This window comes from Pygocentrus nattereri, chromosome 12, assembly GCF_015220715.1.
Source record: "Pygocentrus nattereri isolate fPygNat1 chromosome 12, fPygNat1.pri, whole genome shotgun sequence".
NCBI classification, from domain to species: Eukaryota; Metazoa; Chordata; class Actinopteri; order Characiformes; family Serrasalmidae; genus Pygocentrus; species Pygocentrus nattereri.
The window spans coordinates 927,504-941,617 of NC_051222.1; the positions used below are offsets into that span (position 1 = coordinate 927,504).

Consider the following 14,114-nt stretch of genomic DNA (forward strand, 5'->3'; position numbering starts at 1 on the left):
GGAGGTATTCCAGACAGTTGTTAAAGTGTTACTAGGTGGTTACAACAGTATCCCAAGTGGTGGCTACTGTGTTGCTAGGTGATTACTATGGCATCCCAGTTGGTTGCTAGGTGGCTGTTATGGTATTCCAGTTGGTTGATATACCCCAAGTGGCTGCTATTGTGTTGCTAGGTGATTGCTTTGATATCCCAAGTAGTTGCTATTGTGTTGTTAGGTGGTTGCTAAGGTATCCCAGTTGGTTGCTAAGGTGTTATACTAGGAGGGATTCCAGATGGTTACTAAAGTTTTCTAGTTGGTTGCTAGGGTATCCCAGGTGGTTGCTAGGGTTTTACTAAGCAGTTACAAGGTCAGTGCTATAGTATCCCAAGTCGTTTCTAAGCTGTTACTAGGAGGTTGCTATGATATTCCAGAAAATTGCAATGGTGTTGCTAGGTAGTTGCTGTATTATAGTAATGAGTGTTGCTAACGGACTTATAATCATCATATAAGTTGCAGAAATATCCGCCCAACATTCTATGGGGGAAAAAATTGCCGTTGTACGATAATTAAACAAAAAACATACATTCAATCAAAAAGTTGTATACAAGCACATCAATCCTGATCAGCACAATTCCTAATTAGGGATCTCCCATTAGGGAGAGGCACTGGGAGAAACATCCTTGTACTTCCTGTTCTTGGTGAATAAAATAAGAGCCTGGCAGTAGTTAAAGGGGAACTGCTCACAGTGGTGGTGATAGGAACCAGACGTCCACCTCTAAAAACTCCCTCACCGAGAGTTGCTACAGTAAATGGTGGTGAACTCATGGGAGACCTCATAACATCATAGTTTGGTGAAGGCTTTGCTATGTTTTAAGTTCATACCTGTGGGCATCATGAAGCACAACAGTTCCTAATTTGAGTCTCTACAATGAACCATTTCACACCAAACAGCTCTGGATGACCTCGTCTACATCGCAGCCTCTCAATTAGGCAGACGTTTTTGGTGGAATTCCCCTTCAGGGAGAGAAAACGCAAGGTCCAGGACCGAGTCGGAGCGCAGCGCCGGGCACGGAGGCTAAGAGAAGAGGGGGGAGGAGTGAAGACTGGAGTGATTTGGCCATTTGTTATGTTGAGGCTCTTCAATTAGACACTTTTATTTGATACAGATGGAGACAGGAGAGATTCAGCCTGTCTCTGAGAACGCCACGCAGACCTCTGCCAGCCTCCACGGTGCCTCGGGCAGAGCAGAGCGAAACAGCCGGCCAGAGTTCTCGGGGCCAGCGGACTGCACGTCCAGCCCTAAACGGAGCCAGAGGAGCTCCGAGTTAATGCATAGATGTCTAAACTCAGCAGAACAACCACAGTTTGAGAGTCAGCGCTGTGTTTACTGTGGGCTCCACTGCTGCCTCGGCCTCGCCTCTGTCTTTATGATTGACACAGTATTTAATAATGTAGATTGTTTAATATATAAAACTGTATAATTTATACATTTTATCTAGTATCACATTGTTTATGTGTGTAGTGGTGGGTTGCAGTGCGCCTTGCTGGAGAAGGGGTGGGGCTTATGCTGAAATCTACACACCTGAGTGCATCCTATCAGAGTAAAGTGGGTGGAGAGAGGGTGGGGCTTATGCTGAAAACTACACACCTGAGTGCATGCTATCAGACTAAAGTGGGTGGAGAGAGGGTGGGGCTTATGCTGAAAACTACACACCTGAGTGCATGCTATCAGACTAAAGTGGGTGGAGAGAGGGTGGGGCTTATGCTGAAAACTACACACCTGAGTGCATGCTATCAGACTAAAGTGGGTGGAGAGAGGGTGGGGCTTACGCTGAAAACTACGCACCTGAGTGCATCCTATCAGAGTAAAGTGGGTGGAGAGAGGGTGGGGCTTATGCTGAAAACTACACACCTGAGTGCATGCTATCAGACTAAAGTGGGTGGAGAGAGGGTGGGGCTTATGCTGAAAACTACACACCTGAGTGCATGCTATCAGAGTAAAGTGGGTGGAGAGAGGGTGGGGCTTATGCTGAAAACTACACACCTGAGTGCATGCTATCAGACTAAAGTGGGTGGAGAGAGGGTGGGGCTTATGCTGAAAACTACACACCTGAGTGCATGCTATCAGAGTAAAGTGGGTGGAGAGAGGGTGGGGCTTACGCTGAAAACTAGGCACCTGAGTGCATCCTATCAGACTAAAGTGGGTGGAGAGAGGGTGGGGCTTACGCTGAAAACTAGGCACCTGAGTGCATCCTATCAGAGTAAAGTCGGTGGAGAGAGGGTGGGGCTTACGCTGAAAACTAGGCACCTAGGTAACTAGGTTCTCTGTCTCCTCTTCCAGTGGCCCCTCAGCATCCGCTGACCGCTCTGTCATTTTACATGGCCGACCACTTCGTGGCTGAGTTGCTGTCGTTCCCAATCGCTTCCACTTTGTTATAATCCCACTGACAGTGGACTGTGGAATATTTAGTAGTGAGGAAATTTCACGACTGGACTTGCTGCACAGGTGGCGTCCGATCACGGTACCACGCTGGAATTCACTGAGCTCCTGAGAGCGACCCATTCTTTCACTAATGTCTGTAGAAGCAGTCTGCAGGCCGAGGGGCTCGGCTTTATACACCGGTGGCCACGGAAGTGACTGGAACACCTGGATTCAGTGGTCTGGATGGGTGACTGAATACTTTTGGAAATATAGTGTGTGTGTATATATAGAGGAACAGCAACAGCAAAAATATGAGCTGCTGGTTTGGTTAACTGCTGGAAAAACTCACACAACTCACAACCAGTGAAACCGGACTAAGAAAGCACTTCCGGGTGAAATATGAAGAGGTCAGATACTCGGAATGATCAAAAGAAGCCGGCACAACAAAACCAAACAAATGGAGAGTGAGTGGGTTAAAGGGAGCAGATAAAAGCAGATAAACACAGACTGGTTTGTTCCCTTTACAAAGCCAGACCACACGGCCTACTGTAGAGCACGGCTAACCCAATAAAAGTGCCAGCGCTTGTGTCTTTAACCGGACCACCGCCAGCGTAATGAAGGGAAGATGTGTGCCTCTGGATATAATAGCTTTGCTTTTAAAAATGCACACATGAACATGTTCGGATTTCCTATAAATCCCATTCTAATGAGAAGTAATAAGTGCTGTATTACTGCAAAGGTAATGCCTGATTTATTACTGTGGAGGTTTCGGTCTGGAACTGCTCTGAACTCTGGATGCAGCTGCAACCAAAGCACTTTGACCCACCAGACATCGATCATAATAGACCTAATATGGTTCTCATTTCTGTGAAAAATATGTTTAAGAAGCTTCACCTCATCCACATTTATTTTTTCCTTGGAAAACAGCTTTAAGAATGAAATAAATACACAAGAATTCATCCCTTACATTTAGAGCGAATACTGAAACATATCGCCCCTGTGTAATGCCGGGCAGCGATGATGAGGCGGACGCATGCGGTGAGATAAGCGAGATTTATTAGGGGCAAATCCATAATCAGGGTTCAGGGCCAGAGAGCCAACACGGATAGATCAGGGATAGACTGTGGTTGGATAGTGTAGTGGGTAACACATCTGCCTTCTACGCTGTAGACTGAGGTTCAATCCCCCATCATACCACACTATACCAATAAGAGTCCTTGGGCCAGACTCCTAACACCACCTTGTGTAAAATGACTGTAAGTCGCTCTGGATAAGAGCGTCAGCCACATGCCATAAATTTAAATGGAACAGACATGACGAAAAGAAACAGACTAAACACACGACGGAGGCTGGAAGAAACACCACAATACAAAACAAAGACCAGCAAATAACCAGGGCAAAACACAGGGCGTAAATACTAGAACAGGGTAACAAGACACAGGTGAGAACAATCAAGGGCGGAGTCTAGAAACAAGGGGGCAGGACAGGGAAAAATCAAAATAAAGAAAGCACATGGACGAGACCAGAAGATAAACACAAGCACATGGAAGACTGGGAGGGGCCAATCGTGACAACATGCCTTATTTACCATACTTAATTTTATGAGCGAATGTTTGTTGTTGCCACACTTTTAAACGACAAAACATGGTTCACATTTAATATTAATATCTGGCTCTTCTGCTCCACTCTGCCTGTTTTCACGTCCTCAGGGCTGTAAGTCTGATTGAAAACGAAGCTCACGGCTTTAAGTCGCTCTAATCTCACAAAAGAGTCTCGTGATCAGACACGGAAAGCGGACCACCAGAACACATCCGAAAGGAATTCGAACGCTCTGCTGACCGCAGCGCCAGCACTGAGCTTCACAGGACACGAGTCACATGACCGGGTCCTCCGGGCAAATTACAAAGAAGCATTAAACATATTTGCCTACAGATCTACAGACATGGGTCACTTTCTAATCCATGTGGGTTTTCCGGCAGCCAACCAGACGATTGCATAAATCATGCAGGTAGTGTGGAACTGGAGGATACAGAGCAGTTAGCTCCTCCCACATCGTCTGATTGGTTGAAAAATGCTCGATTCATGTCAGTCCACTGTCCACTGGCAGCCAAGCAATGGTTGAACATCTTGAGCAGTGATAAATCAAACCTGCAATTCCACCCTTTATCTTCTTCTGACTTTGGGGCGAGGAGGAGGGGGGTCGGGTGGGGAGATTTTGGGGGTATTCTCTAAAAACACAGGGATACATGAGGGATTAAATCAAAGCCAATGCGCAACACTACCAGAGGGGAACCCTCAGGGCCTTCTAGAGCTTCAGAGAACACCTCATGAATTCTGAGAACCAAAAAAAAATGCATGTTTGTAAATTTTAGTTAATTTTATTCACTAAAATCAAAGATGTGTTTCACTTGTCCTACACCTCTTGTTTCATTGTTCGCTTTTGGATGGAAAAACAAAAGGCTTAAATTCCTGAAATGCAGAGAGGATAAGTGGCCAATCAGGGATTGATATCTCTGTGGTGTCTAGGTAGATAAATCTAAGTGAGCCCCCCTATTGGTTAGGGCTTCAGGAGCTGAAGAGAAGTCCTAACACAGTAGAATATCCTTTTAAATGGCCAAGACCCACCAGCCCAAAGTGGTGGTACACACTTCTATAAGCTAAGTTTTCCTACGAACAAAAACATCACTCTAGTGCATCTGGAAGTTCTAGACTGTCAATATCAGTAAATGAATTAGTGGCTCGTCACTGTAAAACTAATAAAAGATAAATACAGTATGTCTCTGCTGTCAGAACAAAACCACGTATCTGCGAAAAGGCCACTATTCAGGAGACGGAAAAAACATACTTCACTTTAAAATAAGTCAATGGAACCAGAAGTTTGTCCAAGTAATTTTGGGCTATTTCTGTTGGTCCATTCATCATGAAATTAGCACACAATGCTATTAATGAAATTAGCAACAAGCATTTTCACTGAAAAATGACAAAACAACAAGATATGATAACACGGCAGTTACGAGGTTCTGGTAAAGTAGAGCATCTTTTAAAAGCAAACCATCATTAGCTTAGGGCTAACAAACTACTAGAATCCCATTGGGCTGCTAGCAGAAGTTAGCATCACAGTAAACTTTACCTTAGCCCTAAACCATAAGCCACTTTACCTGAAAATACATCATCAAAAGATGAAGAACATTTAATTCCATCATTTCATCAAACGTGTTTGGTTTCAGCGTCTCTCGAAAAGTGTTCTCGCTTTTTTCCGGTACCGCGGCCTGTTTTTTCGCTCATGCTCAGACTGAGAAATCGGAAAGAAATCAGAGCGAGAGCTCACAGCACTGAGAAATCTGAGTCCAGGGAAACACACTTACTGTCCAGTACACACTTATAACAGATGGTTCCCCAAGGGTTCTTTAGTGAAGATATATGGTTCTATATAACACCAAAAAAGGGCTCATGCGTTGTATCAACAGAGAAACCCTTTTTGGTGCTATATGCATATTTGAAAAAAGTTCTATATAGAACCTTTAACAGCACATGCTCATTCATTCAATTCATTTGAAGAACCATTCATCATGCACAGAACCATGTAAGCTTGCAGAGGGTTCTTTGGTTGTATACAGAACCATTTTCTTTACTAAAGAAAGGAGAACCATATGTTTATACTGTAATATTACCATGAGGGAAGACGTCAGCTGTGGGGTCAGGCTCCATATCTCTCACGCTGAAGCTGAATTACTTCATTTCTTATAATAATAATGTTTACTTTGACCCCCTGAGACAAAGTCCCAGCTTCAGACCAATCCCAGCGAGCCTCTGGCTGAAGGCAGGCCGTGGGCACTGCTGGGCTCAGGTAGGTCCGGGTGTAAGGGGTTAACGGCGTCAGCTCGTGGAAACGATGTGGCTGTGAGAAAGTGTGATGGGCTGGGAACCGCAGGCTGAGTGCACTGAGTACACAGCAGTGTTTGAACACCTGAGTTCAAAGCGTCCAGGCGCTCTGAGGGTGGATGAGCTCACGTCTGACCGAGTGTGAGGTCGTGAGGTCTGGACAGCCTGTTCAGACTCAACTGCAGCTCTTTGGCTAGACGGAAACAGTTACTCCTGATATCACACGGGGGAAACAAGAAGCCTGGATGAGCTAATTAACATCAATTAGCATGGTGCTAACTGCTGTCTAATAGACGAGGCTCTGATAGACGAGGTGACGTCATTAACAACCATCAAATAAACAAACGCCGCTCAGCTCCGCCCTCTAAGGACGTCATTAACGACCATCAAATAAACAAACACCGCTCAGCTCCACCCTCTAAAGACGTCATTAACGACCATCAAATAAACAAACACCGCTCAGCTCCGCCATCTAAAGACGTCATTAACGACCATCAAATAAACAAACGCCGCTCAGCTCCGCCCTCTAAAGACGTCATTAACGTCCATCAAATAAACAAACGCCGCTCAGCTCCGCCCTCTAAAGACGTCATTAACGACCATCAAATAAACAAACGCCGCTCAGCTCCGCCCTCTAAAGACGTCATTAACGACCATCAAATAAACAAACGCCGCTCAGCTCCGCCCTCTAAAGACGTCATTAACGACCATCAAATAAACAAACGCCGCTCAGCTCCGCCCTCTAAAGACGTCATTAACGACCATCAAATAAACAAACGCCGCTCAGCTCCGCCCTCTAAAGACGTCATTAACGACCATCAAATAAACAAAAGCCGCTCTGCTCCGCCCTCTAAAGACGTCATTAACAACCATCAAATAAACAAACTCCGCTCAGCTCCGCCCTCTAAAGACGTCATTAACAACCATCAAATAAACAAACGCCGCTCAGCTCCGCCCTCTAAAGACGTCATTAACAACCATCAAATAAACAAACGCCGCTCAGCTCCGCCCTCTAAAGACGTCATTAACGACCATCAAATAAACAAACGCCGCTCAGCTCCACCCTCTAAAGACGTCATTAACAACCATCAAATAAACAAACGCCGCTCAGCTCCGCCCTCTAAAGACGTCATTAATGACCATCAAATAAACAAACGCCGCTCAGCTCCGCCCTCTAAAGACGTCATTAACGACCATCAAATAAACAAACGCCGCTCAGCTCCGCCCTCTAAAGACGTCATTAACGACCATCAAATAAACAAACGCCGCTCAGCTCCGCCCTCTAAAGACGTCATTAACGACCATCAAATAAACAAACGCCGCTCAGCTCCGCCCTCTAAAGACGTCATTAACGACCATCAAATAAAGAAACGCCGCTCAGCTCCGCCCTCTAAAGACGTCATTAACGACCATCAAATAAACAAACGCCGCTCAGCTCCGCCCTCTAAGGACGTCATTAACGACCATCAAATAAACACACGCCGCTCAGCTCCGCCCTCTAAAGACGTCATTAAGGACCATCAAATAAACAAACGCCGCTCAGCTCCGCCCTCTAAAGACGTCATTAACGACCATCAAATAAACAAACGCCGCTCAGCTCCGCCCTCTAAAGACGTCATTAACGACCATCAAATAAACAAACGCCGCTCAGCTCCGCCCTCTAAATACATCATTAACGACCATCAAATAAACAAACGCCGCTCAGCTCCGCCCTCTAAATACATCATTAACGACCATCAAATAAACAAACGCCGCTCAGCTCCGCCCTCTAAAGACGTCATTAACGACCATCAAATAAACACACGCTGCTCAGCTCCGCCCTCTAAAGACGTCATTAACGACCATCAAATAAACAAACGCCGCTCAGCTCCGCCCTCTAAAGACGTCATTAACAACCATCAAATAAACACACGCCGCTCAGCTCCGCCCTCTAAAGACGTCATTAACGACCATCAAATAAACAAACGCCGCTCAGCTCCGCCCTCTAAAGACGTCATTAACGACCATCAAATAAACACACGCCGCTCAGCTCCGCCCTCTAAAGACGTCATTAACGACCATCAAATAAACAAACGCCGCTCAGCTCCGCCCTCTAAAGACGTCACTAACAACCATCAAATAAACACACGCCACTCAGCTCCGCCCTCTAAAGACGTCATTAACGACCATCAAATAAACAAACGCCGCTCAGCTCCGCCCTCTAAAGACGTCATTAACGAACACCAAGAGACGTTATTGTACCTGAAAGGAGTTCCAGCTTTCACGCTTGTAAAATCCCATGAAGTCTATTTTTCTTAAAATGTCTTTGTACTTTATATGAAATCACTTTTCCCAGTAGAAATGTCTGAAATGCTCTGGGATTAGCTTTCTGTAACTGAAGAATCTGGCGCGGTTCAGGGTGAAACCCGAGAGCCGGTGCTCCTCCTCAGCGAAAGGGCAGCAGTGCCTCTGGCGTGGGCTCCGCTGGGAGATTACAGGTCTGGGTTTGACAGGGGGATCAGATGGAGGTTAGCATTAGCGTTAGCGTTCCTATGGGAGGTGGTACAAAGGTGTGCGTGGGCTTGTTATGGGCACCAAAGTGTCTCATCAAGGCCATTAAACCTCCATAAAGACAGGCCGCGACTCCGAAGCCTTAAATGAACTCGGAGTGGCCCTGTAATACAGTCTGACTACAGCAGGAGTGACTTAGCATTGAGTCACGCAGGCCAACAGCAACACAGTGACACATCAAGCAGATTCAGATCACAGCACTACAGCGAAAATATCCAGGACGCCACACAAAGCTCATAAAGCAGCACAGCTGGAGCGCAAACAGACAGAAAGAAAGAGGCCCAGAAAAGCAGTGAGATTCCAGCAGAATCAGTCATAACAACCAGCAAGTCGAGGCATCCGAGGCTGCGGATTGTTTAGACTGACGGACGTAAATCTCAGCATCTCTCTGAAGACACATCCACAGTAAAACCAGGGAAATATAATAGCTTTAACATTCCAGGCCAGACTCGACCCAGTCTGACCCAACCCAATCTCACCAAATCCCAACTGACCCAGTCCAATCTAACTCAATCTGAATTCACCCAGTTCCAGCTCGACCCAATCCGGTTGGATTTAACTCAATATGATCCAACCAGTCCCCACCTGACCCAATTCAGGCCATCCCAAGTTGACCCAATCTGACCTGACCCAGTCAGATCCAGTTAACCCAACCTGTCTAACCAAAGTTGGTCTTATGCATTCCAAATGAACCCAACCCAGCCAGAGTTGACTCAATTCCACCTGACCCAGTCCGACCCAACCCGTCCCTACCCAACCTAATTCAATCAAAGCTGACCGAAACCAATCTGACCAACTCTGATTCAACCTGTCCTGACCCAACCTAATTCAATCAGAGCTGACCCGATCCGATCTGACACACTATAATCCAACTGGATCTGACCCAGTCCAATCCCAATCTAGTCAAAGCTGACCCAATCCGATCTAACCCAGTCAAAACCAATCCATCTCAACCAGACCCAACATAGTCAAAGCTGATCCAATCCGATCTGACCCAATCTGAACCTGACCCAATCAAATTAAAGAAGATCCACACCGCTCTTATCTATTCTGATCCAACTCATCCCAAACCAACCTAATGCAGCCCAAACCGACCCAATCAGATTTGACGCAGTCAAAAATCCCAAACTGACCCAACCCACTCAGAACCGACCCAATCCAATCGGACCCAGTCTGATCCAACTCATCCCAACCAACCCAATCTGATTTGACCCAGTCCGATTTGAACCAGTGACAATCCTATCAAATTCAACCTTATCTAATCTGACAGATCCAAACCTGACCCAATCCTGTCAGATCCAACCCACTCTCATCTGATTCAGTCCAATCCAACACATCGCAACATAACCAAATCCAGTTCAATCTGACGCAAACCCTCACCTTGTAACCTGGCGACACTGTGTGTGATGTGGACTTTGAGGCTGGAACTGGACGTCTGTAGGAGGTTCTGGATGTCCCTCCGTGCAGTGAACTGGTAGCGCTCCTCCATCTTCCTCGTACAGCAGGTCAGGTTCCGGGACACGCACACCTGCAGATCTGAACCTGCGTGGAGAAGAGAGAACACATGAACATGCTGCGCAGAACACAGTATCATCTTGAAGAACGCTTTCCCACCTATTTGCTGAACCCACATTTGGCGCTGTTCTTATTTTCCTCTCTGGATGACTGGAATCAGCTTTTTAAATTGGCTCAAAAACCTCAACCAATCCAGCTTTATTGTCACGTCTATAAAAGTTATGAGGTTAACTCAGTTTAACAGTTTCTGCCTCATGACATCACGCATTGAAAATGTGTGGGCCTTTAAACCTTTTGTCCAAATCAAGCAGTGGCGACACTCACAGTGCACTCAGAGAGGCCAACTGCAGTGCAGCGTTACATAATCTATCCTAATAATGATCAATATTGACCACCCCTTACTAAACCCAACCCGATCCAGTCGGATGTGACCCAGTCTGATGTGACCCAATTCAAACCGATCCAATTCAATCCGACCTAACCTGATTTTACCAAATTTAGTCATATTACACCCAATCCAATCTGTCTCAAAATCAACCCAATCTGATCTTTCCCAAAATCGACCCAATCCAGTCATATCAGACCCAATCCAACGCAATCTGTCACAAACTCAACCCAATCCCAACACATCTGACCTGATCCAGTCAGATCTGACCCAAACCAATGTCTCAAAATCAACCCAATCTGATCTGTCCCAAACTCAACCCAATCCAAACACATCTGACCCGATCCAGTCTGTCCCAAATAGATCCAATCCAGTCAGATCTGACCTAGTCTGATCTAACCCAGCCTCATCTGACCCAATCCATTCTAACCTTTCCCTAAAAATCAATCCAATCCATCAGATCTCACCCGGTCAAATCTAACCCAATCCAAACTGACCTAATCCCATCCAACCTACCTCAACTGGACCCAATCTAGAAACATCTGACCTGGTCAAATCTAACCCAATCCTAATCGACCCAATCTGATCCAACCTATGCTAACTGGACCCAATCTAGTCTGTTCAGACCCAGTCAAAACTCACCCAATCCAAACTGAGCCAATCCCATCCAATTTACCTCAACTGGACCCAATCTAGAAACATTTGACCCAACCTGACCTGACCTGGTCAAATCTAACCCAATCCAATCTGGCCCAATCTGATCCAACCTGTCCCAGCTGGACCCAATCTGGTCAGACTAGACCCAGTAAATATAACACAATCCAAACTGGCCCAATCCAACCCAACCTAATCTAGTCAGAACAGACCCAGTCAAACCTATCCCAAGCCAAATTTACCCAATCCAATCCAACCTGTCCCAACTGGACTTAATCTAGTCAGATTAGACCCAGTAAATCTAACCCAATCCAAACTGGTCCAATCCGAACAAGCCCGTTCCAACTGGACCCAATTCAGGGAGATGAGCAGTGTGAACCAACAAAATATTTATGAAACAAAATCACACTTTTCCTTAACAGATGCTTTTTTAATCTGAAGAATTCCATGGAAATGTACTTCTATGCTTCTTAGACCAACGTCTACTCATTTCCCATGTTTGCCAGCTCTTTAGTCCAATATATATTTTACACGTTTATATATTAAACATAATAGAACATCTACTTTCCTGCCTTACTTACATTTTGTTCTGTGTCCTGTTTGTTTGTGTGGTTGTGTGTTAAAACGGTCTGAGTGAGCAGGAGTGTATCACGTTCCCCTCTGCCACTATCAGTGATCTGGTCAGAGATAATCCTCCACTGCTTACGTGACTCCTACCCGCTAATCGCTCGTCTCTCCGCGGACGCGTACAAGCCTCCACACGCAGCGCACGAGGGCTCATATCTGCAGCATCGCACCTGCCATCACAACACTCTTCCCACCTCAGCAGAGCCTCGCGCTTTCAGAGTGGAACGTGCTGGAACTCACTGCGGCCACAGCAGTGATCTCAACACCGTCAGCGCTGAGGCTGAGGAAACGAGGCACGCGCAGGAGCGTTGGGCCCGTAACCGAGATAAGAGGACATGAAACGGCCTTGGGCAGCTCAACGCAAAGCGGCAGAAGATCATAGTTACACAATTCCCCTCCTCAAATCCAAACTCGTGGATCGGCCAGGTGGCTGAGGGCTGCTTCTTTAGCTTTAGCCCTGGAGCTACGAGGCTACGGCGGCTAACAGGTCATCGAAGCTTACATTCCACCAAATTAGCATGCTGCTAACCGCATGGCTAAATCACCTCTAACTGTACGACTCGCTGTAATCTATAAACATCTAGAAACATCTAGAAACATGAACACAGGTGTCAACATCCACGCTAATGCTGGCTTACACGTCGCTGCCATCGGAAGAAAACCACGTATCTGCACTTCTGTCATTTTTCAACACACATGAAAATACATGTTGCTCTTTACATTATATGCACATTTCATGATGAAGGGACCAAAAGATACGGCCCAGAATGACTTTGAAAAAACTCTGGTTTCATTGACTTACATTAAAAGTAAAGCAGGTTTTTCCCTTCTCCTGTAAAGTTACTATTTTGGAGATACGAGGCGATATACTAACGTAGTACTTAAGTTGTACTTAAGTATTAATTTGAATGATCTCAGGTTCACTGCCTGGTATAGTGTAGTGGGTATATAGTGGTTGGTGTAGTGTAGTGGGTATATAGTGGTTGGTGTAGTGTAGTGGGTATATAGTGGTTGGTATAGTGTAGTGGGTATATAGTGGTTGGTTAGTGTAGTGGGTATATAGTGGTTGGTATAGTGTAGTGGGTATATAGTGGTTGGTTAGTGTAGTGGGTATATAGTGGTTGGTATAGTGTAGTGGGTATATAGTGGTTGATATAGTGTAGTGGGTATATAGTGGTTGGTTAGTGTAGTGGGTATATAGCGGTTGGTGTAGTGTAGTGGGTATATAATGGTTGGTATAGTGTAGTGGGTATATAGTGGTTGGTATAGTGTAGTGGGTATATAGTGGTTGGTATAGTGTAGTGGGTATATAGTGGTTGGTATAGTGTAGTGGGTATATAGTGGTTGGTATAGTGTAGTGGGTATATAGTGGCTGGTATAGTGTAGTGGGTATATAGTGGTTGGTATAGTGTAGTGGATATATAGTGGTTGGTATAGTGTAGTGGGAATATAGTGGTTGGTTAGTGTAGTGGGTATATAGTGGTTGGTGTAGTGTAGTGGGTGTATAGTGGTTGGTATAGTGTAGTGGGTATATAGTGGTTGGTATAGTGTAGTGGGTATATAGTGGTTGGTATAGTGTAGTGTAGTGGGTATATACCGGTGGGTATAATGTAGTGGGTATATAGTGGTTGGTATAGTGTAGTGGGTATATAGTGGCTGGTATAGTGTAGTGGGTATATAGTGGTTGGTATAGTGTAGTGGATATATAGTGGTTGGTATAGTGTAGTGGGTATATAGTGGTTGGTTAGTGTAGTGGGTATATAGTGGTTGGTGTAGTGGGTATATAGTGGTTGGTACAGTGTAGTGGGTATATAGCGGTTGGTGTAGTGTAGTGGGTATATAGTGGTTGGTATAGTGTAGTGTAGTGGGTATATAGCGGTGGGTATAGTGTAGTGGGTATATAGTGGTTGGTATAGTGTAGTGGGAATACAGTGGTTGGTATAGTGTAGTGGGTATATAGTGGTTGGTATAGTGTAGTGGGTATATAGTGGTTGGTATAGTGTTGTGGGTATATAGTGGTTGGTATAGTGTTGTGGGTATATAGTGGTTGGTATAGTGTAGTGGGTATACAGTGGTTGGTATAGTGTTGTGGGTATATAG

General features: G+C 45.4%; 1 protein-coding gene across 1 annotated transcript in view; it reads right to left on the bottom strand.

Annotated features, from left to right (window-relative positions):
- gpc5a (glypican 5a) overlaps positions 1-14,114 on the bottom strand; it is a 308,449-nt gene that overhangs the window by 278,083 nt on the left and 16,252 nt on the right. The window contains exon 2 of the mRNA XM_017688520.2: positions 10,214-10,375. Coding sequence (XP_017544009.1) covers positions 10,214-10,375 — 162 coding nt within the window. The remainder of the gene's footprint in view (positions 1-10,213; positions 10,376-14,114) is intronic.